This window comes from Ornithodoros turicata, chromosome 1, assembly GCF_037126465.1.
Source record: "Ornithodoros turicata isolate Travis chromosome 1, ASM3712646v1, whole genome shotgun sequence".
Classification (NCBI taxonomy): Eukaryota; Metazoa; Arthropoda; class Arachnida; order Ixodida; family Argasidae; genus Ornithodoros; species Ornithodoros turicata.
In genome coordinates, this window is record NC_088201.1 from 73,586,981 (window position 1) to 73,611,765 (window position 24,785).

Here is a 24,785-nt window from a genome sequence, read left to right on the forward strand (position 1 = left end):
AGCTTGAAGTTTCCAGCCTTCAACAGTGTCCTTTTATATAACTACAGTTCATTAATGACCGATTGTGTCGTGCTCTCATTCTGTGGGTGCTGCAGAGCGTTGGTGGGCTGGATTTGGCCATGGACCTAAGCAATTTTGACAAAGAGAGGTCGAGTGTCCAGTTGATTCAGAGACATGGAGCGGTTATTTGGGAAGGTCGGTAGTCTATGCAATGAAGAAGTACGTGCACTAGCCCTTCCAGATCACCGCAGTGACGAACCCTAGGTTAGTGAACTGGCTCAAATGGTAACGCCACTGAGCTGCAAAAGCCGCATTGGGAGCCGGTGGTGGGAGTGTGCGCCAAAACACACGGGACTTGCAACTGAAGTTTATTGAAATCATGTAAGCGTTTAAGTACCGCACCTTATCCACCAACGTTCAACCCTGACCTAGCCGTACTGAAATCATTGACAGACGTTGGACGATACAGGAGCGTCTCTTCGTGGATGAGCATAACTGTGACAGCATCAATACATCTGCCCTTGCCGTTCTTCACGACTAGATGCGCATCTGCTATCACTCTAACCTCTCTAGCCTGTGTTTTTCTGCGATGTTTCAAGTGTTGCCTGTTTAAACAACCGCATAGAATCACAAGTATGACAATAGGTGGCAAGACGCGCTGCCTTGTAGGGAAGTGGCGTGCTCCTTAGGCATAACATTTACGGGCCCTCTGTGTGGCAAACAAACGCTTGTCCACAACTGAATCGAATGTATACGTATATGATTTCGGCACTTCACAAAACGCTTGTTCTGAGAGATTTGGCACCTGGCATTTGATTAGGCCTTCTATACTCAGCACGCAGGTTTCCTAACTTAACAGGAACGGTAATGACTACAGGAACATCGAACTTATTCCGTAACCCTTTTAGATTGCGGGTTAACCTGTGGATGTAAGGTAGGCGACAGTGCTCTCCGTGGCCAAAAACTTTTCGCTTTACCTGAAAGCCTTTCCAGGACACTCGTGACGATGTCCTGCCAGTATCACCCGTGGCGATGAAACTCCCAATTCATCACGATTCAAATAATGTTGCTGTTGTACTGGGGTAGCTTCCCTTCCACAATGTGTCTATCTGTCCCTGGGAGCTGGCTTGCGCTTTGTATGTACAGGTGTTGCCAAAAGTGTTTTTGCAGTGAGCAGAATGATACGGTAGCAACCCTTTCTTGACGAAAAATCTGTATTCCCGGCACACATGGTTACTTCCTTGAGCTATGTGTAGCTCCAGGAATTGTAACTTGTTGCAGGTGGGTTGGTCGGACGTGTAGCCTAGGCCTAGGGGATTTTTTTAAAACATGTACAGGTTTTCCCGCCCATTTTTGTCCAAGTGCCATTTAAATTAGTCCAGGTGCCACCCGAAATAATCCAGACGCCATTCAGTTTAATCCGGGTGCCATCTGAATTCATCCATGGTGTTGTTAAGCACTATAACCGTATATTCCGACAAGGGACGTCCTCGGGGAATATTCCACAGACATGTAGTGTCAAGAAAAATAAAAAGCTGCTGATGGGACTGAAGTTCTGCAGCGTCTTATGTTGAGCATGCGCCGAGATATCGAGAGTTGGGGAGCAGAAGTATAGCAGAGGACACCATTGGTCATGTCGTCTGCTACGGAATATCTTGTGACTGATCTGCAGGATATTCCCCGCGGTTAGCAGAGTGCGAAAAGGCATGATGCACATAGCAGACGACACCATTGGTCCTGTCATCTGCGAATGAATATATTGTGACTGATCTGCAGGATATTACCTGCGGTTAGAAGATAGCGAAAAGGCATGACGCACATAGCAGACGACACCATTTGTCCTGTCATTTGCTACGGAATATCTTGGGACGCCCTGAAAGACATGACGCGCATCCTGCATCTGAGTCACAAGATGTTCCGTAGCAGACGACAGAACCAATTGTGTCGTCTTGACGTCTTGTCGTCAAGTTGACGACACCATTGGTGCTGCCGTCTGCTACAGAATATCTTCCGACTGAGCTACAGGATATTCCCCGCGCTTAGAAGAGCACAAAAAGGCATAACTCATATAGCAGACGACAGGACAAATGGTGCCGTCTGCTACACGCGTCGTCTTTTCATGCTCTTCTAAGCCTGGGAATATCCTGCAGATCAGTCACAAGAGATTCCGTAGCAGACGACAGGACCAATTGTCGTCTGCTATGTGAGTCATGCCTTTTCGTGCTCTTCTAAGCGAGCGGAATATCCTGCAGCTCACTCAGAACATATTCTGTAGCAGACGACAGCACCAATGGTGTCGTTTGCCATACTCCCGCTTCAACTCGTCATGGGAATGCTGAACATAAGACGCTGCAAAACTTCAGTCCCATCAGCAGTTCTTTTTCTTTTTACTTTTTGTTCCTGTATAATATTCTGCGGGTGATGTCCCTCGTGTGAATACACGGTGCTTAAAATGATGGAATGATTAAATGAATGATAGCAATGGATTAATTCAAATGACACCCGGATTAAATTGAACAACACCTGGATTACTTCAGATGGCACCCGGATTAAACTGAATGGCGCCTGGATTATTTCAGATGGCACCTAGATTAAAATGGGCGGGAAAACCTGTAGTACGTCGTGTATTTCACCTCCTGACCGTTCGTCCTTGTAAAAGGTGAAATAGTCATGCACATAACAAATAAACATTGCGAAACTTTTATCTTCACAACAACGTAATCTTTTATCATTATGTCAGAGTTAAAAAAAAAATGCCGATAAACCTTGTACCACATTCATCGTCATGAAGTTTTAGAATTACCTACTGTTACTACTCAAATGCCTCTCTTCTGAATGTGTGCTTTGGGCTTGCGTAAAACGGCGGTACATAATAGATATTCCTTATCGTTCTGGAACGCAACCTCCCCGTGTCCCTTTTTTTCTGTTTTTCGACTGTTTTGAACAGGGAGTCATCTGGTACTGAATAACACAAATCCTCCGCATCGATATTCATGCTCTGCATAACACATTCATGCTCTTTGGTTTTCCACCCTAACGTACAAAATGATTCTCAGAGACTCTGAAGCGGGCACCCTTGGAGACTACCTTCTCATGTTTATCTGCCTCGTTGCTGCAATCGGGCTAGGTACGTGTTTCACGACAAGCATAAGCGTCTATCTTAAAGAAATGCGCGTTTCCTTTTTTAGCCGTGGCAATCCGATACTCATGGATGAGTGACGCCTACACGGTGGACGAGAATGGCGACAACTGGGAAGAATATGGAGAAGGCAACGAAGCATACGGAGTTCAATCGCATGATCCATCACCCGACACTGGATACTCACCGGCAACACTGCGTATGCTTACGACGACGGACACAACCAGCAACTTCACCACTTCTGGAAACGACACGTCATTGACAATCATCAGGATCGTTAAAACTATAACCGTAACGGTTACAACGATAACGTCGGGAATAACGCAGACAACAACGACGACGACGACCAGGACAACCACGTACCACTCGGTTGCGTTACCACGTACTCCTGGTAAAGGAATTTACTTACACAGTTCGGCTTTGCGGTACTAATAGCCCGTCATATTGCGAAAAATGTAAGCGTAAAGTAGATGTCGGCGCCTCTCGACACCAACTGAACGCACTCTCCGGAGTAATGAAAATTCAAACGCGTCACTGGTATCAAAATTGTTTTGCTTATTACCACGTACAACAAGTAGTAACCCATTACGAGGAATCGCATGTAGCCTCTTTAAGTGTAGAGGAGCTGCACGCACCCTGTACGTCCCATAAGAGCTATTAGTCCAAAGCGTTGTCGTAGTTTAAATCAGTTAGCAGTGGCATCAATTGAAAAACCCAAGTGCAACGCAGAGGAAAGTCAGCATGTAGCGTCATCAATTGCACCAGTGTCATTTGCGTTTATCATTTGTCCTACAAGCTCTTGTATAACATGCAGATACCTTTTATTACAGCCGTTGCGCAAAACCCTCTGGACTGGACAACACTTTCAACAGTTCTCTCTTCGGAAGATCTGTGCAAGTTCTCCTTCTACCAGAGCTATGTCGCTGAAGGTTTTGACTTGGAAACCCTCATTGCTCGCATTAGGGAAGCGCAAAGGGAGACAAAGTGTAAACACAGTGGAGCGTGAGTACCCTTACCACAAAGCAATACAGTACGTAACAACGCTACCACTATGTTCCCTAGAGCTGCAGCTGCTTCAGAGTGTAGCACCGCTGCACCTTAAATTGGTAGCAGAAATGTACTAAAAAAAAAAAAGACTCTCTCAGTTATCCTAAGGCTACCTAATAGATGCCCACCGCCTGTGTTTGCGTACGCTGACGATGTCTCCGTCATACTACCGCGCGAGAGTTCCCTAGAGCCAGTGTTCAAAGCATTTGAAGACTATCGTACAGTTTCTGGGGCACGATTGAACAGATCCAAAAGTGTCGCTCTTTTTATAAATGTTCAGTCAACCTGTGCTGCACCGTTTCAAGTCCCTGTCAGACCTTAGGTTAAAATCCTAGGAGTAGTGTTTGACAGTGCAGGAGTCTCAGCTCTCAGCTGCCTCGAGTATTCAGCCGCTGTAGTGCTGTGCTGCGGGAGCTTAAATTTGTTGATCAGCCTTTTCGGGCACGGCTGTTAGCAGTATATGGTGCAGTCGCTTGTGGTTTTTAGCGGCTGTTTCATCCCCACCAGCGGTAATACAAGCTGCAATCACACGACACGCGTTCCGCTTTCTGTGGGGCGGACGCGTTGAATCGATCCGTAGGTCTCAACTCCATGGAAGCCGTGATCTGGGTGCATTGGTAGCAGAAATGTACTCTCGTTCAATTCAATATCGTGCAATATCACAAAGCGTGATCCTTTTTTCCGCTACCAATACAGCCACTTTACACGAAAAGAAGAGAGAGAGAGAAAAAAAAAATGACATGCAGGCAAAGTTGCGTTTTCCTTCTGTCGTTTCTTTTAATGCAGAATAAATAGTGAACAGGTCAAATACAACTTAACCACACAGCACGCAATTTGTCACATTCCAAATGTTTTTGTTATATCTCCTGGCTCATCTTAAGATCTTCGCAATTTTGGACACCTTGAATTTTGCTTTAAACGGATAGTAGCGTGCAGTGACTCGCTTCGAGAGATATCACCGTCCGATTACCCGTAGCTTGAAATGTAAGCCTACAAATTATTCCGCAACAAATCGGCATTTGTATCAAGAAAATCAATACGAATTATTCACAGCGCGTTCTCAGCACAAACATCTGCTTGTAACAACAGCCACCAGTTACGTTCTAGAGAATCACCGCTGATTGGTTGTTTGAAAGATCCCGAATGGTGCCCAGGCAGATGACGTACGGCTAGTGTTTCCGTCTGCTTATGTGCTCCTTTCCGAAGCTTGAAATGCTCCCCGATTTTTCTATGCGGCATTTTTCTTTTTTTTTTCAAAGATGTCGGATGATAATGTCTGCAGAGTGCCTACGTGCAAGAATACCTGAATGAGTAATTCGAACATCTCGTTTTACAATACCCAGAACGACGATGTACGGAGCAAAAGTGCCAAGCGGCAATTGTGTGCTACCAACCGCATGGGATAAAACTGAAAACAGTGTCCCGCGTGTGTTCGATGGGCTTCTCAGAAGACGCGTACATAGTACGAGGTAGTGACATCTTCAGAGCAAGAGTGAGTGTGCCATCGACAAAGAAGAAAAGAAAAAGTCTCTAAAAGTGTATGCTTTGCCAACCGTCTTTTTACCAATCGTGTGGAGGAAAGATGGAGGTAAGATTACCGTACAATTGTGCATAATCCAGGGCCGCTTGCATTAACGAAATAAAGATGATGTAGTGTGGAAGAAATATAGTAGTTGTAATCTGGTGTTGCGCTTTTGCTTTTAGAATGAAGCCCATTCCAAGCACATCGAAGGAGATTCGTGTTTGACACAATGGCAGGTATAAACGTTAGACTTTCTGAAGTACATGCGTTCGAGGTTTCGCGAACACTAACTGAATTAAAACCACTACGGCAGTTATGATTCAATTGTCTAGCTCTTTTCGTTTCCCGGCGCATCAAATCATTATTTTACGCCTCTTATTTTCGTTTTCCTGTGTACGTTAAGTTGTAGCACTGGACGAACTATGTCTGGAGCCCTTAATATGCCCTACCAAACTGTAAGTCAGTATGGATTCCTTTTAACACTTGTGTCACATCAGCAGCGACATGAAAAAGCTAAGCAAGTGCATAAGACAACACAAACAGCAGTCCCAACTTGCACTGTTGGTGCCAGCCCTCTAATATGTCACAATCGTTCACATTTACCATTCGCTTGTGATTTATGTATCATTTACAACATGTGAGGCTTTCTTTCAGAGCTGCTCAGAGTATAGGTTCATCGAACGCCTCAACACAGACTGGATTGGGTCTCAATCCTTCATGCGCATCAGCTCAATGACCTGGTATGGCACAAACGACACCAGAATACAGGCAGGAGTGCTGCAGCTGGAGACAACTGCTACTCACAACACATCAGCACTACGCAGTGTCAAGCAGCGCCTTCTGTATCTACATACTTCGATACTACTGTACAATCTGAAGGGTAAGCTGTACAGGCCTTGTAAAGGTTTGATGATACAGATAAGCCAGAAAAAAGTCTCAAGAGCGGAACATGTGCATGCATGCTTAATATAGGATATTTATCACTCATCATTCCATATGTGTTCACTTGTTTCCAATGTACAGCACATGTGACCCAAGGGACATAACCTTTCACCTCTGTGATGTGAGTGACATTGATGAGCAAGCTCAGAAATTTAGGAAAGTGTGTAATAATTTCAAGGGTACAAATATAAGATGTGTATTTCAGTAATGTCTACCATTGGGAGGGTACACTGAAGCCAGTGGGGAGCACTGTCATACGAGTGTATCAAAAATGTTTGCATGTCAGCCACCTGCTTTTCACCTGTGCAGTCGTACATGTCTTCCCAGTCAGACCATGTCAGGTGTGGTGACTGTACTCTCTCAGTTAAGTAAAAACATAATGGGCCATCGTCCCTGCGATGGGGCTGCCTGCTGGACACACTGAGCTTGATGAGTACTCTTGGCAGCATAAGGTGGTAGTAGCACCGATCATACGCTATAGGTCACATATGTAGCCCCGAAACTAAACCTGAATAGAAAGAGGCAGATTTTGAAGAGAAGTCAAAGTACATTAGTTCACAGAAGCTAACAATATTTGAGCATGAATCGTCATGGTCATCTCATACTAAAGTAATGTAGAAGACACTTGGGCGATGAAGGAAAAAAATACACAGTCCGGACTGGTAGTAGTGGGTAGTTCAACTTTGTCAGTTTAAGATACACACAAAAATATGTTGTGTGTGTTCAGCTGATGAAGTGCACGTTCTGCACGAAAGCTTGTGGATATTAATTTTATTCCAAAGAGCGCTTCATTCCGTGGACTTAATGTAGAAGACATAAGATACAGACTAGATGGTTATACATGGTGGATGAAAACTCCGAGACTAAGGAAGACGCAAAATCGTTGCCTTGTGTTGCATCTTGCTCTGTCTCGGAGTTTCCTTCCACCATACCAAAGTAAAGTGACGAGGGAGAGGAAAGATGCATATCTTTTTTTAAATCGGCCTGCTCGAAATGAACTCGTTGTATGAAAACTCTTTGTGAATTTGCTGGAGTAACTAGGCATTACACTCATTCATGACGAGTGCTAATCCTGTTGTCGCAGCACAGTCTTCCGTGGTAGTGTCATCCTCGTAAAACGAGAAACTGCTGTGTGAGTTTCAATATGCTGTGCGTTTCAGTTCAAGACTAATTTCAATACTGTCCACCAAAGTGAAACAATGTACATTATATTGCAGCATGTCAATAAGCACAGCACCACAAAGGATACTGACCTGAGGACTGTTTTATAGGCCGTGCACTGAAAGACACAGCCCACCCGGGGGCAGACACGTTATCAAGCGGCCTCTCTCCATTATATGAAGACCGGCTCCCCTTTGCCTCCCTTCGCCGCGTATGCGAATTTGAAGGGAGACCAGAGCATAAAAAATTAGTCTGTCTTGCACACGACATGATGCAATGCACAAACTTTCTTCTTCTTTTCTTTTGCTTTTTTGTAGGCTACACATAGGTGCTGGGACTTATACGGATGCGACCTAAGTTCAAGATGATCAACGAAGCTCTGGAGTTTGAAGTGCTCCTTGCTCGTGCATCTGGTGGCAAACTGATTCATGGCGAAGCTGTGGAGAAACAGAGCGAGGTAGGGTCAAACGAATGACACATACACGCCCAAAAACAGAGAGAGAGAGAAAAAAAAAGAAAAGGAAAGGTATTATCTAACCATTTACAACCAATTGCGTTTAACCCTCCTTGTAGGGTTACATAGATGAAGAGTCTAATACTGCTGACCACCTGTGCGTGCCACTCTGAGACCTACCAGCACAGCTATTAAAAAAAGGTTCCTTTCGTGCCACCCCGCAATTCTACATGGAGATAGCGCTGCAGGAAGAACCTAGCTAAAACCCATAAAGTGCATTCAGTTAAGCCTTGTGTCCGTCTCTTCTTTGTTCAATACCTGCATACCTGCATTTTCCCTACAGTAATGAAAGAAGCTGCAGTAGTGACAGCCCACTTGAGTGCTGCAGCTGGAGAAATATGTCGGCTTCAATTCGCCCTTTTGGTCTCAGGAAGCAGATCCTAACAGCATCTATGGTGACCTAATGTGTCTCTATCCCAATAAACTGTACACCCTTGTATACTCAATTAGGTGTGTACACTCCGCATGCGAAGGAAGTAACAGGCGACAGCTAATGTCACTTAGATGGAGCACTAGGGTATTGCTAATAAGTAACTAAATAAATAAGTAACCAACCAAATCTCGTTTGGGAAACTGAAATATGGATGCGCAAAATTTCAATTCTCCTGAACTTCTAGGTTTACACAAGGGCGGTTTTGATTATGACCTACTAGCTGCTATATCTCTGTGAAATTAAACTGTCATTTCTGTTTTGTTGTTTTTAGTCCTCTTCAATTGCAGCTGCACTTTTACGTTTTGATTTGTCCTCTCCGGTTAAAAATAAAATAGAAAATCGCTTTTGCACAGTTTCACAAGCCTGAAAATTCTTAGAACCCCTCATTGTGTAGATGCTGCATGCAATACATTTACGTTATACGTAAGATAACACTTTTCTATAATGGCTGGAATAGCAGCACAGAAATTGGGCTCTCCTGTAGATTACCCTTCCTTCAAGGGAATACCGCTTGGGATATAACTTTGAAAGAGGTGTGTCATATCTCTTCAGCTTTGTTTTCTGTGCATTGTCAAAATACTATATTGTTTGCCATGCAACAATAGCAATTTATGGTTTGAACCAAACTCTCCCTTGTCAGGAACCAAAAGCAGCTTTGTGTCTGTCTCGAGTAGCTATTTTGAACCGCATTAACCTGCATGTGAGAGCACAGCAAGGGAGATATCGAGATTGCGAAATTTCAAGGGGACTGGTCTCCTGCCTCATTTATTTATTGCCATTCATGTTGATATCAGACTTTGTGGAAAGTGATTCAGTGCCGCGGTCCACTTTAAGTTACTGAGAACTTGATTCATTAGGCGCTGGATTGTAGCGGGCGCATTTCAGAGACCAAGGGGGAGCCTTTTGAACTCGTACAATCCGTCTGGGGCTGCGAAATCATTTTTTTCGGCGTCGTTATGGTCGAGTCCGACTGCTAGTCTGTTCAAGGCGTCATCAAGGCTAAGCAAAAGGTAGATATCCATTTCTGTAACGTTATTTAACTTGCGGTAGTCAACGTAGAAGTGCCATCCTTTTTGAGCATCAGGACAACTGGGGACGACCATGGGATGGTTGACTCGGAAACGGCTCCTTGTTCCAACATCGGAGCAACATGGGTGCGAATGATTTCCCTTTCTGAGGGGTGTACGCGCCGTGCGTGCTGACGAATTGGTCCGCTAGACCCTGTGTTGATGATATGACAAGCAAGGGATATGCAATCGATATCCGTCGGGCTTGTTGCGACGCATTTACGATACTTCAGGAGGAACCGTTGTAAGTCTTCTCTTTCGGAGGGTGCGAGCTGATTCCCGAATTTGTCTTCGTGCCATGGAATTGGCTGAAGATGTTCCGCGGAAGGCTCCAGCGTCATATCGGACGTCACCGTGGCTACTGCATGTCCATGCGAGAGCGATAATGCCTCGCCGATGGTTTCGCGGCGTGTAAGTGGGATTCGCCCTGTGTGGAACGTGCTACGAGGAACGCGCTAATTTCACTGTTGGCTCACGTTAGGATAGCCCCGGTGCGGGTACGAATGCTTCACCGGCCCTGGCTGAATCCTGGCTGGGATGTGCATTACGTCCCCGTTTTGTGCTGGCATTGTAGCAGTCACCAAGGTGGCTACTAAGGGAAGACCTGTTTGGGTTTCCCTGACGACGACTGAAAGTGGTCTGTCTGTTGTTGGCTCGTTGTCCGTCGTTGGCGTAAGCGTTCGCAGAGTCGTGTGGCATACCTCTGCAATTTGCCATCTTTTGGGAAAGGGACTCCGCCAAAAACGCAAAGCTTGGAACACCCCAAATACTCCATGAATGAAGCATCTGACACGTATGTACACTGTGGTAGCATTGTAATTTCGGGATCTGGGCGTCTCACTCTGAGACTGTACAGACGGAGTGACTCTGAACGATATCGACACCTGTACAAGACGAAACCCATCGCAACCCAGCAACAGAAGGTACAATGGCTTCGAGACGACTAAAACTCAATCATTACAGTTCTTCCCGCGGCTGTCACTGGCAGTGTGGTTATGCCCTGCGGCATCACAGCAGAGGTTGAGGCTGTTATAGGTGGACCAAGACTGGGCCGTATTTGGACCTGAGCTGGAACGTACCAGGAGGCTGACTACGCTGACTACCGCACCAGTGCCCACAACAGCTCTTGGTTTGTTTCCTGTAGAACAGCCGGGATGCACGGGACATGGTCGTCGGTAGAAGTGGTCGGCGAAGTTGATGCACCGAGGATGAGGGGGACCTGTGTGTCTAGCCCCCTGGTTTGCCCGCTCTTTTCGTTTCCCGCGGACGGTACTGTACAGTGACAAGAGTAGTGACCGTATGCTCCGCAACCGTAGCATTGGACTGGCCGCAAATGATGTTGCCACAAAGTGCAGTTTGATGCCACACTACCTGTGGGGTTATGAGCAGCTTCATGTAACCGTGGTGACCGACAGGATATGACAGCCTGTGTAGACTGTTGGGCTGCGTCGATTTCCCACGCTGGAGCAAGGGCTTGGCGTAGCGTAGCTGGTCGCGCGAGGCGAAGAAGGTGTTCAGTCACTTAATCCTAGAGAGCATCCGTGAAAGCCGTTACACCTATGATGCCAAGGCTGCAGGGCGGACAGAACGGGAAACCCTTACTGGTCGAGCCATCAAGGTCAGCTGCGAGGGTAGCGAGTGCTTCGCCAGGTTGCTGACTGCGATAGAGAAGTTGAGCGTGGTGGATGTGCTGTAGACGTTTGTCGCCGAACTTCTGGTTCAATGCGTCCATTAATGCGCCGAAGGTCAATGTATTGACTGCATCTGTGGCTGTAAGCCGAATTTCGGAGGCTGATCCGTGAAAATGTGCCGCTAATGCCGTCACGAAGTCTCTTCACTCCAATTGTTCGCCTGGGCAACAAGGGTGAACTGTTCTAGACAAGCATCGAGCGATCCAGGACCGTATAACGTTGGAAGCTTCGATGCGGCGCTTAGCTAAGACTGGGATGCAGGATTCGCTAGTTGGGGACGTGTCGGCGATGGACCACCTCTGTGCTGTCCGAGGGCATCTGGGCGATGCAACCCCTTGACGTTGTTCGACGGCATCTATCCGCTGTCCCATCTCCGATAATGCGTCCGTGAGGACCGCCGAGAGCCCTGGGAATTGTCGGGCAAAAACAGCTGACTGCGCTGCTGTGCACTGCGATACCGTTTCTTGGACACTGCTCACTCATAGGCCACCCTCTGTCTGTGCACCCTCTTCCTGTGCCGGCGCTGCCGTAGCCGGGGCGCCTTCCGACGAAGGGATTTGTCGTGACTGGAACCTCGTTGTAGGGCCTCGCTCCCCAGTGGGCTCCGCTGGGTCTTGTAGATTCATCCCACCGTTGCCACCAAAATCTTACAGGCCGAAATACTGGACAGGAACATCCAACATCCCAAGGTGCTCGCGCTCCTCATCCTTATCTACGGCGATCGCCAACGTTGTAACAGTCTCCCCCACCTGGGTGACAACCGTCCGGTGGCATTTAGATCACGCGTACGGCAGTGTACAAGGTTCATATCCGGATCAGATACGGCTTCAGGTGGCCGACATGAGCCGAAAATGGCCGACGTGGCTTTACCCCGGATCGTCGGCCTTCTTGGGATTTTCGCACTTGATAGGTCGTAGGTCGGAGTTGGCTTTCGACGCGAAACGGGAATCAAACGGCTTTAAATGATTACGCAGAGACGGCACTGAAAGAACCAGCCGTTTAAACCTGTGCAGTTCATTGGTTTAGTTTTGTGCCTCTGTGTCATCCTTTCTCTTCGATGCATGCTTCCACGACAGCAAGTAGTTGCATCAGTGACACTTCAGTTGACCCAACTCAATATCGTATCTTTAGAAACCTCTCTTTCATCCTATGCGGTGCTTTGTGATTTCAGCATGCATCAGTTTTCCAACAGCTCAAATGTAATACGAACAGAGAGTCAAGAGGTTATGTCCAACTTGCACTGTGAAACACTGCACTTAAACTGCAACACAACCTCCACATTTCATGAAATGCGAGAAACAGAATAAGAAATAACGGGAATTCATTGCCAGCGAATTCCTCCAGCTCTGTCCCTAGAAGCACTGCGATCTAGCACCTAGACAATTAAAGGTCACCAATGCCGATATCCCAAATAGTCGAAACGGTTGTGATATTCTGAAAGCCCGCATCCACCTCTCCCCAATATGCACTTTCTTTCTCTCAATTCGGTACAGTAGCATGTCGAAAAGATAGATAATTCATTCCGAAACACACGTGGGCGCAGCCATTTTTATGACGTAGATGCACGCGAACGGGCATTGTGACGTGTACGCGCCTTCGTACTTGTCAGTGGATTCCAGCTACGCCAGCTACGGCTTCTCGCGGCCTCACGTATCTGTGCTTGAAGATGGCGGAGAGCCGGGTTCCACCGTTCCGCGATAAGTAAACAGTGCAGCAGCTGCGAACTCATTCGCGAACCAACCTCTGTGCGATGTTGTGACTGGAATTCGTCGTTTGTGTTTTGTGAGCACGCACAATTTGTATCAAGTCGCGTCTGCGTTAGCCCCTTTACAGCACTTGCCCATTGTAGAGACTAACGTTTGGACAGCCGTTTTAGCAAGAAAATGCCGACAGCGTTTTATTCTTGCAGGAAAAAATTGTGCTATGTATTTAAGAAACCGCATACTGCTATGGGCCAAGTTTTACGTACGATTTATCAATGTGCAACACCGTCGACGATGGTATGGAACGACGAGCGAAGTAAAACGAAATACAAGTCACATTTTAAACTTTTTGTGGGATTCTGTGCATTTTCCAGAAGCTTTCTTTGAATAACACACTCCCATGTCACGCTGCGTTGTGTGGCACGCTACAGGCTACTGTATTTCATGTCTAACATCTGGATATTGTTTATAATGAGCACTGTAGCACAAAAACATGCACACGAAAGCTCCAGAAGCCATGTGGTCGCACACTATGCAGACGCAAAAGAAGTACCAGAGCACATATTGCCACTTAGAAGTGGTGTTTTTAGAAATGTGGGATCTGAAGAGTTAGGGCATAGCATAGATTCTAGAAATCAGGTGCACCTTATCCTTCTGTAGAGTGCTGTTTCAATTCACAACTCAGTCCATGGGGTGTAAAAGTGTTAGAGGCAATTATGTGACTTGTCATCCTGGGTGACATCACTGGCCAGCCTCGGAATTAATTCCGTGCTCAGGAATTATTGTACAAATCACTTTGTATTTCATATTTATCATGTAGGACATGATGAGCAATATGTAAGTTGCAACCCTGTCTGCAGCATTCTCGATTGCCTCTTACCTTTACAGTTAGAGACACGTTACCAAACCATTTGCAAAGGGCACTCTTACAGGGGCTGTGTAACTTGAGTTTTCAATTTATAAAATTTATAAAAAATAAGTATACAATAAGTAATATAAAATTTATATAAAATAAAAATCAAATTTATAAAAAATAAATAAAAAGGCTTCATGGAAGCAATGCGTTAGCATACCCATTGCACATGAAGCACAATTATATATGCCTGGACATCATCTAATTGTGGCTGCATACAAAATTTTTTATGCGCATGCTCTACCTTCCTATTCCTACATGTGCGCACGAATAACAGTGAATATATGTGAAGTGGCAAAAAGCAATGCTAGACTCTACCATCATTGTGCCCCTTTAACTTTTCCACATTTATGTCTGGTGAACAGGGAATATCTCACTAGAAAAGAAGACATTTGTGCATTGTTTGGCAAGCAAATAAATATACTTATTTACATTTTCCATCAATCAACAATGTTGTGACCTGGTGCAAATATTAATGTCAACAAGGAAAGTACTTACAAATTATTCCTATGTACTCAAATGCAGATATGACAATTTTCTTTTTGTACCTCAGCACAGTACAGTTTCAAAATTAACAAACTGCACAGCATCAGCAATCTTAAAGTATCTAAAGAAGGGAATCACATAAAGCTCCAATAATAGACTGTGCAAACAAAGCTAAAAAAAAAGTACTTCAAGAAAAATCTGAATAATCGGTTACCATTGTGATATGTACTACTATGCACAGTTCATTAATGGCGCATGTTACCTCATTGCATTGCCTCCGTGTGAGCACTAGAAGAGGCAGCTTTTTAGGTCGCTCTTTTCGTGTTTTTCTATGGTCTTTTTTTGTTTCCTGTTTTTGCAATAGCAAGCATGCCCTTAGTGAAACACAAGCAGCCAAGGACAGGATGAGACATCTACAATGCGACTGCTAGCTCTCAACTGATATATTTATTAGCAGACTCTGGAATATACACATATATGCTGCTAAGCAAGTGTCAATTTAACCAATAGAATAACAGACAAGAAAAAAGGGTTATATATCTCCTCCTCTCCTCATTCTATTTCACAGGCAGCCCTAGTATCATTCTGAGTGTGCCCGTGCGTCCTCTTTGAGATAACGTATGTCGTACAGAAGCAAATCCCACAGCGGACTGCTTACACATGCAACTGTCTTGGATTTCTCTAACCACTTGTTGTCTAACCGCTGCCTTGAGCTCTGTGTTCTGGAATTTTAGGCAGCATCCAGAGTCCCTGCAATGTGTTGCCATGTTTCTCGAGGGCATCAAAGGTCTGTCATTGGCTGCCTGTGTTTCACTATGGCTCTCAGATACAAACTATCCCATTTCAACACAGTAGGAAACACAGATTTGTAAATAGCATCTGTTGATTGCACTGTACATACCCCCCATATAAAGGATCATAGTGGATGCTACATTTTGTGCGATAATGTCAGGAAGACAAAAAAGCTAGATTTGAAAGCACTCTTACGTCGTAGTAGTAGTATTTGTGTGAAGCTACGCAATTCCTGTCCTGCAAATAATTTAAACCATATGTTTCATCTGCCAGGGTGATGATCCCCTGAAAAGCAATTCATACTTGGCCGGAAATATCGGTTCTGAAACCTATCCCTGACATGTGTAGCCATCAGGGAGGAAACTCAAGGGCTGCGGTGGAAAAGACAAACACACACGGGCTATGTTCTCACTGTGTATCAGCTGCTCTGGCTACTAAGAACATGTTCCAAATTAATATAACATGGCTTGACATCATACGCCGGCGAAAGCTAACCAATAAAATTAGTAGTTAAATGTACAATACATAAACACTTGCCATAACATGACAGTTTCCTTTCTGCATTCATGTGCTACCATTCAACCCACAAAAAGAGTGTACTGAATTTTTTTATAGCATTACACGCTCGTTTGACAGAACTTGAACAATATTACATAGCACACGATAAAAGTAGAGTGAACATAATGTGCAGAAAAAATGGCTAGGAAGCAAGCGAGCTGGTGAAGATGATGCATGATGTAAAACCACAAGACTAGGGAACACAAAGGGACGTGTTTGTGTCTGTCCCTTCGTGTTCCCTAGTCTTGGGGTTTTACATCATGCATAATGTGCAGCTTTCCATTCACGCTTAATGGCCGTAGCAGTAATGTATGAAGGCCACTGCTAAGTTGTGTTCGGAAACACCACTTTATGTTTGCCATGTCTAAATGAAACGTACCTGACCTGATCCAAATTAACCGTTCTGAGTCTGGAACACACAAAGAGAAAAACGCAACACACGCCACAACATTAACAGATAGGCAAATGAGCTGTGGCGAGCTCCACCTTGGGACAATGTCAACAAGTAATTCACCAAAAGTCAATGAGTGCCTGAAATGTAACATCTCTGACTGGTAGCAGGACGGTCCACATTCAATTCCTGATCCTAGCACTGACTGGCTTTTCATGAATTATTTGTTGAAGTTTCGATGTGCTTGAGAACATGAACCATTCGTCAACCATTGTATCCTCATGAGGTGATGAGGGTTTGTCATCCCAAGGAGACTCCCTTTCTGGCATGTGCCCTTATGGTTGCTCATCACTGCAGAAAAAAAAAGCATTTAATGACAAGAAATGGATAGTCATATTTACTTTATAATGACTGTGCACAACAGAAAGACGACTTTCCCACAGAAGGCTGTACTTCTTGTGGTCTAACACAGGGGTCGGAACCGGAACTGAACCGTAACCGAAAACCGCAAAAAAACTTATTTTTTGCCGAACCGAACCGTAAACATTTTTTCTCCCTTCTTGAACGAACCGGAACTGACCCGAAAAAAAATATGACGCGGTAGCCGGTTCGCGAGACGGTAAAAACGTCTATACCTTCTCACTCGACTGTCGCGCATAAGCTCCCTGCATCGCTCGGAATCTTGCCGAATTTATAGAACAGACAAATAAATAAACTAAGAACTGGTTAGTCCATGCACCATCTACAGCTTCACCTCCAAAAGGTTCACGACATCCCTGTAGACTTTTGTAATTCGAGGTGTAAAAAAAGATGTGCCACAAGACAGCAACATTTTGTATTATTGCCTCGGCGGCTTCCTTTCATTCAGCACCGCAGTGTGAAGGCGGCATACATTTTAATAGTTCACAGTGACATCCACAAGCAACGCAGACCTCTAGCGACGAAGGGAAACAGGCTGGCGTGTGGTCCAGAGCATGGAGGAAGGGAACACAGGAGCGGCTTCCCGCCTTCTTTTCAGCGGGGAGCGTGCTGGCCTGCGCATGGGACTCTGAGATACTCCTATCTACCACATGACTACTTTCTTCCTTTTTTTCTTGAGAAATTGGCGATAGCCTTTTGCAATGAAGTTCAATGGTACGCTGTGCGTCATTTCCGAGCACTTTTCAGTACAGTAAAGGATGATCTTCTGTGAACTGCATGGTTCTCTGTCGAGGGAGTAAGATGTAGGAACGAGGAGCAAGCCGTCGCCGGAACCTGGTATTACTTCTCACATGTGATACACTAATTAGCATAGATAGAGAAGTTACCCGTCAAAAAGAACTCGTTAAGAGTTAAGTTACCGTATGAAAAACGTAACTAAGGTAATATCCAAGTTCTTCAGCCTGAAATGTAACCCGCAGTTCCTTAGAAAAAAGAACGAGTTACTTCCAAGTTACTTCGGACACAAAATAGCACTACAGAGCTGCTGGGCATGTGAGCAGTTGAGTTCAACGTTCAGCTGCCTGCGGAGGAGTGCAACACGCTTCGATTGTTTTCATTTATGCCCAACAATACGAACGCTTTGCATCTTAGTCCCTGTGGGTGCACAATGGTTCACCTTCATTTCAATGGCAGCGGCTCTTACTTCCTGAGTAGAGTACAATCATTGATTAAATATCACGTTTTATGGCCTAAAATGCCTTGAAAGAACTGGAAAGAAAGCAAGAAAATAAGTGTACGCGAGTGAAAAAAGAATTAAAAGTAACTTGCAACTTAGTTCAAGTTACTTTGATAAAGTTACCTGAAAAAGAAACGAGTCCCTCTGAAAGTTACAACGGCGTAAAAGTACCGAGTTAAGTTACAAGTAGGGTTCCGGGTTTTATTTCTAGGCTTTACCGAATGATATTTTTCGGAGTTTAGTGGTTTTTCGAAGAACGAAGTTTTTCGGAATGTATGGTTTACAGCTCAGTTAATATACGAAATTTGGAGAAAACTTGACGGCGCACGCACGGTTGTGCAACTAAAACGCAACACTAAAGAGACATAGGTTTAAGAATACATTTTGTGCTACGCGCACTAAAGTGTTCCACAAATCCAAATGCACCCTTTCCGTGTACTGTAGTCACCGGCATAGCAGTGCTTACTTACGACAAACTCTACATTGAGATCTCGGGACGATGCGAACTCCTCGAAATCAGAGTACTGCTTGACGTAGTCTCAGTGCAGCTTTCTTTTGCGCCCCATCTTCCCGTCAGCACTGCAACTAGTTGCCGTATAACCTCGGTTCGATGCTCATTTTAGTGCTTAGGTCAATGTAGGACAACGAAATACAGAAACAGACTGGGGAAAAACCCGGGCTGTGAATCCTCAAAGTGGCCGGTATGACCGCGGAAGAAAACGCTAGGTCGCGGAGACCATTATCATATTCCGGCGGGGACGGTATCCGAGGGCAGAAGAAACCCAGGACACAACAGGAGGCCAAGAACAATAACACGGCTATCAGAAGAAAAAAGTTGAAAGAAACATCTGCCAAGAAGAGTTTTTCGGATTAATGCGAATTGCTTAAAAGTTTACCGGGCTATGTGTTTTTCGCATTTTTTCGAATAAATCCGACAACCCGGGACTCTAGTACAAGTCACTAACAAAAGAAACTTAGTTAGAGTAGCAATTTACCTCGCACTCTGCTGATTAGTACAGCAGACGTCACCCGGTTCGAACCGATATTTATCGGTTGAAACCGTTATTTTGGCTGCGCTGAACCCGAACCGAACCGATAACCTTGAACCGAAACTTGAACCGAACCCCAAAAAATAACGGTTCCGAGCCCTGGCTCCAACATCAAGTTACAAAATTCCAGAATATATAAGACATGTTGTCAGGTAGAGAACAAGTAGAGTTACTGAGTTGTTGAGTTGAGTCGTTGAGTTGAGGGGGGAGTTGTACCCCCTTTCTATTTTATTATATATGATTGTATAATTATTTTTATGTCTGTACCAACCCTCGCTCTCTGCATTACAACATGTTCTATATATTCTGTGATTTTGTAACTTCATGTTAGACATTAACAAGAGCAGCCTTGTGCACGCAAGTCCCGTCTGATTAAAATTTAGATGCTCTCAACAGCCTTCTTTCTGTTGTGAATCTCTATCGCAGCATACTTGCACATTGCTGTTCTACGTACTGTGACTTTGCAGTAAGAGTATGGACTTTGGGTAAAAAGAGTACGCAGCACTGCTCAAATATTTTTGCCTATCGAACAGTATGTATGTATGCAGTGTGCACACAGTATTTGTGCAGCGGACCCACTAAAAATGTAATGAATGTGGCATTGCCCACGGTAATGCACCAAGTTCAACACAAGTATTGTAGATTCCAGGTATTTTAGCTGACATGTCAATCCAGTATCACATCCAGTGTGAAGTTGTGACAAATAAATAGTTTCCATTTTTCTTAGCTCTCAGATCACAGACAGTGAATTAATAAGAGTAGACAATGTTAACATGAATTCTGGGCTATTCTTCAATTAAAGATTCACAGATAGTAAAGGCACCTTCCTCAATGGACGTTGATGACACTGAAAATTCTAAAACGTTATCAGAGGCGACATCAGCTTCTGCGTGTCAGAAAAGATTGTATGTCCAACAGTAATCCAGCTAACAGTAACAAAAATGTGCTAAAGACAAATTAACTGAACTAATGTAACGTACCTTCTATATCAGACAGTGAAGCTTGTAACACCCCATCCACAGGAACGAGTGTCCAGACAGCAAAAGTGCTTGAACTGGGAGATAGCAGCTAACCGGAATGGCGACCTTTGTTTTCCACCTTGAAAGCACAGGTTGTAACTTTGAGGGCAGATTTAGTGGTGTCAAGATGTCTGCATGCCAGCGCACATGAAAAGTTGTACATAGGTGAATACTCAAATTATAACATCACATTGTCATACCTGTTGGTGGAGGTAGACTGCAACTAACGTGTCAGCAATTATGCACCAGATGCAAGCCAGATCCTGCTTCATTTCCGCCTTCACCGTGCACCTGTGATAGTTCAGAAGTTCAATACTATTGTGTTGTTAATCGTGGTTATATCAGAGTAGCCGCAGTAGGACAACTGCACAATCGATTCATTAAGCTTGCTATTTTTTTATATCTGAGCCTCGACTTACCTTTTCTGCTCTCGTTTTTTGCCTTTATCCTCCGTAGCACGTTCAAAATGTTGTGCGTCGGCACCTCAGATTTTCATCAGACGATTTCGTGCCGAGATTCCAAATTGCCTCTGGAGTCGCGCGTAACCTATGATAACATTCGTGGTCGAAATCCTTGCAGTGGAAATTAGCAGGCACCATTGTCAGCCAAGAGCTTCGCACTGCTTGGTCTTTTGACAGCTTATAATAGGTAACACTTGAATGCTCCGATGAATTGTTCTAACAGCGTAGCACCGTCGCATCTTCGACAACTTCGCCGTGGCATATCACGTATCATATCGCTCCAGCCGATAAAAGGCAAGGTCAGAACAAGGAAGTGCACTTTGCAAACGACGCCGTGCCAAAAAAATATTCACATGCTTTCTTTCCGGCTTAGCAATAACATAACAGCTGTTCGCTTATGTACGATGCGAGGGGACGAAACGAAAGAAGCCGAGCGGCCAAGCCAAGAGTCCATGCCAAGCCAAAAACAGATAAACCGAGAGCAGTGACGTCGGTGCGCCAGTGCGCAGGGATTGCCGACGGTCTGACGGGCGGGCTTGAGAACTAAAAAAAATGTTTTCTAAACAACTACGAACAGTTGGACCAAGATATTTCGCACACATATTCAGTCTTCGCTAACGAACACACAGCGCGAGTATCGCTCAGTTCTGCGGCACTTCAAAATCGGCATATTTGACCTTTAATGGCGGAGGAATGCGCTCAGGCGACGCAATAGTACGTAAAGAAATAGGTTCGGAAAAGAAAAACAGTGGAAATTAGTGAAGCTTCACTAATCGTGTAGCACTTGGTTGTGCGTAGAATGTTGAATTGGGGCTGGTGGTAGGACGCAATAACAACAACACACAGTTGTTCTTCACTAAAACGTTTCTGTGGCCGTTGAAATGAAGAGAATATGGAACACGGCACACATAGGCATGCACGCACTCGGATTTGCATAAACGCTTATAAATATGTGCTAGGCGTATTGGCCAACTTATGACGATTCCATGTCCACTCATCTGCTGTGGATTGGCTAGAAGGATGTGAAGCACACAGTCCGACTTTTTGGTGCTAGGGTTCAATCATGTACTGCATTGAACTGAGTGTCATGCAGTGCGCAACGTCTGCTAAAACTTAAGTAGCCGAACAAGTAGAGAGTTGTCTTTCGGTTTCGTTACCACCTCCGTTACTGACCCATATTTCATTCTGTTTTTGCTTCGGTTACTACCATTGCTGTTTAGTTTACGTTTCTGTTGCGTTACGGTTTCGGTTTTCGGTACCCTCCTCCACACATTTATTCAAAAATATACAAACGTCGTTTCCTTGAACAGCTTATATGAACATGGTTTTCGCGACTTGCGAGTCACCATACGCGTATAACCACTAAGCCGCTTCTGTTTACTATATAATATTTACATATACGCTCCAGGTCGATAGTTCATTTTAGTTTTAGTTCCTCAGTTAATTTTAGCTCGCTTGATTCAAATTTATTTAACAAATCTATATATATGACACAGGTAAATAGCTGTAATAATTGGGGTACTGCTTTACCATGCAATAAATCATTTTCGTTTATGTTTCTGTTTATTCTGAGTATGCGATATCCGTTTCCATTTCTGTTACCCCGTTACCCTGCTATATTTTTCGGTATAATATCCTTTCTGTTTTCCTGTTTCTAACCTGTCTTACATACTACAGGTGTCTTGGGATGTCCATTACATCCATCGCTGAAGCCAGCAAGGCGGAACTGATGCACGGCTTCTGGGATACGAATGTTTGCCATTCCTTCGACGAGCATCACAACGCAACCAGCGACGTCATCGAAGCCCCGTCAATTGATTTGCCATCCATTAGGCTTTTAAGATTGTTTTTATAATAAGTGGTGACTTGTGGTGTTAGTGGATGATTTTGCTTTCGATTATTACCTCGATTTGCTACCTTTACAAATGCGTATGTGCTTTTCAACTCAATTCACATTTCTTATCAATAAACCAGGTTGTTCAAGTACCGCACTCGTATCCCAGACATTCTCCGCTGCTAAGCAGCTGTACCACTTATTAATTAGTGGCAGGACCGTATCCGCTCCTTGCAGTAAAGTTTCTCCAGCAGCTGGAGCGCCCTCTACAAGCCACGTGTTAACATTTGGGTAGTAACTTTGGGGTGGCTCTCCTACTTTCCTTCTGTTAGACTTGTCTTGCTACATGGTATCCACTAAAGCAAAGCTTATTACAATCGCTCAGTACAACGCACTTTTATTTAGTGGCTCTAGGTTAGACAATGTTACACTGCGCGTTCGTCATTTTTGTAATGAAACATGTATCAGACGCGACAAGCTTGCCAGGCAAACCTCACCGAAATAAAGGAGGAGTCGAATACTATTTCCAATTTCTCCCGTGGATTCGATATTTTTACGGTTGCTGTTTCTTTTTATTTATTCATCTATTTATTTTGTGTTATTTTTTGCGGTTTTGCGGTGGGTTCTATTTTTTCTGGTTTCTGATGGATGGGTTTGATGTTCTCTTTTGATACATTCTTCGTGGAATTCGAGCGTGAGGTGAAATTGCGGTGCTACATGGTCATCCTTATAGGAAGGGGCCGTAATAAATAATATAGTGAGTTTTAGCATACTGTACGCTGTCGTCTTTGCGTAAGGGGCAGCATCTTGGTTCTGCGCAATGCGCAAAGCCCTGCTTATGTCTCGTGCGTGCAATGAACCACCAACGCTGTCCCTTATGGGCGCAAAGGCGACAGCATACGTTGTACTAAAACTCGCTATTAAGTGTGCAGCAAAATACGCGGAAATCCACCCCTCTCATTACAGGGCTTTCTAAATGACAAGCTGAAAAGACCTTACATAATATTAAGGTAAAGGTGTCGTCATATCTACTGTTCAATTAAAAGTCTAGAAATTGCTGTGTAGTTCTGAATTTTCGAAATTTCATTTTCGTTTCGAACGTTTCTGCAGAGTGTACTATTAAAGTTGTGCAATGAGCTCTCACAGACATAATTTCGTTAATGTCAGACAGCCACCAGGCCAACGAAACGCCAGCTCAGTATCCATGGCAATTTTAATGAGAATTTATTATCACCTGTACCGTATGTGAATAGTTTATGTAAACCCAGTGACCAACGTAGCTGTGACCTACCTCTCCGCGTGTTTTAACTCTGCAAATCCCCCCCCCCCCCCCGCGTAACCATAATACCATAACCGTTCAACCATAACATAACAATTCAACAAACCGACAACTACTGAGATTACGTGCGTGCGGAAATGGAATTTCGCAAAAGTCGACTATTTTGGCATGGTTCCAAGCCAGCACACATTGCGACAATGCACTGGGATATCTTCAGCACCAGTCGAGTGATGTGCATTCACGGGTCATTGACCCTTTGACAGCCCTACTTTGTCAAAAACATTGTCCAGGAAGTTCATGGGCCAGAAACCGTATCATAACAATCAACAACTTTAGCTATTTCTAAGGCCAAGTATAGAGCAGGAACAGCCGCAACACAGCCAAATCGCGTAGTCCAAGCAAGCGAGGATACGCACCCTTCACTGCCCAACATTTTGCACAGCGCCGGTAGGGGACATACTACGCTGGTTCCACCTGCGTGGTGCAAGGAGCGGATACACGCCTGAACGTGCTCTTATGCCTCCCAGTCCCATTTCAGTCCTATATACGTTGCTCAGGTACAACTGCTTCGGCTAGGGATAACGGATGGAACGGAACAAAGGGGGGACGGATGGTATTTTTCATAATCGACATTATGCTTACGATTACCTCCTTGGGCGTGCACTAGGTTGCCGAAGGTTCATAAAAAGCCGCGACAAGAATATATTGAAGGAGGGAAGTGCCTCAGGACGCTGATATTTCTTCTGGGCGCCGTCATTATCATTGGTATGGTATTGAACGGGTTAGATATGTCGTGTTAAAGGTTGATGCGAATTGTGCGTCAACAGCTTGGAGGAAGAAAGGATCCGTTCAGGCTTTTACGACAGAGGTTAATAGCCGCTTTCTTAGAACGTGGAGGGGATTGTGTGAATGAAGGCATCTTTGCAGCGGACCGATTACAAAAATGCGGAGTTCACGAACAAGGGGACAACGGGTAGGAATGGGCTAGCATTCCGAAAGATAAGGAGGTTAATGGATACGTGGGATTTTTTTACTCTTAAAAAAAAAAAAAGAACTGCGGCATCTGCTGTCGGGGCAGCTTTACACCAGCGAGATGTTTCCGGAACATCTGTGCCGTTGGGCTTCTT

At 44.7% G+C, this 24,785-nt stretch overlaps 1 protein-coding gene and 1 long non-coding RNA gene across 4 annotated transcripts; one reads left to right on the forward strand and one right to left on the reverse strand.

Moving 5' to 3' along the window:
- Positions 1–2,782: 2,782 nt before the first annotated feature.
- LOC135400862 (uncharacterized) lies at positions 2,783–22,510 on the forward strand. 2 transcript variants are annotated; one of them, XR_010424661.1, is made up of 8 exons: positions 2,783–3,127; positions 3,189–3,530; positions 3,970–4,141; positions 5,530–5,774; positions 5,891–5,944; positions 6,363–6,588; positions 8,129–8,268; positions 8,385–8,590. XR_010424661.1 is itself a non-coding variant. In XM_064632814.1 (4 exons), exons 1-4 carry the CDS (start codon positions 3,046–3,048, stop codon positions 22,398–22,400), a joined length of 774 nt encoding a protein of 257 aa, XP_064488884.1. In that variant the 5' UTR covers positions 2,783–3,045; the 3' UTR covers positions 22,401–22,510. The 2 variants fall into 2 exon arrangements, 1 of the variants encoding a protein (XP_064488884.1); XM_064632814.1 differs by lacking the exons at positions 5,530–5,774; positions 5,891–5,944; positions 6,363–6,588; positions 8,129–8,268; positions 8,385–8,590 and adding an exon at positions 22,223–22,510.
- On the reverse strand, positions 14,448–20,933 carry LOC135378392 (uncharacterized). 2 transcript variants are annotated; one of them, XR_010418348.1, is made up of 4 exons: positions 20,504–20,933; positions 20,285–20,375; positions 20,046–20,163; positions 14,448–16,710 (listed from the first exon to the last, which is right to left on the reverse strand). It is a non-coding gene; the product is annotated as an uncharacterized LOC135378392 (long non-coding RNA). The 2 variants fall into 2 exon arrangements; XR_010418347.1 differs by having other exon boundaries at positions 20,046–20,215.
- Positions 22,511–24,785: the final 2,275 nt, after the last annotated feature.

What these genes read in the sequence shown, in the direction of transcription:
- LOC135400862 (XM_064632814.1), top strand. Translation starts at nt 3,046, where the DNA reads ATGATTCTCAGAGACTCTGAAGCGGGCACCCTTGGAGACTACCTTCTC. An exon ending in CGTTGCTGCAATCGGGCTAG is followed by an intron (nt 3,128 to 3,188) that starts GTACGTGTTTCA and finishes TTCCTTTTTTAG; the next exon opens with CCGTGGCAATCCGATACTCA. An exon ending in TGCGTTACCACGTACTCCTG is followed by an intron (nt 3,531 to 3,969) that starts GTAAAGGAATTT and finishes CTTTTATTACAG; the next exon opens with CCGTTGCGCAAAACCCTCTG.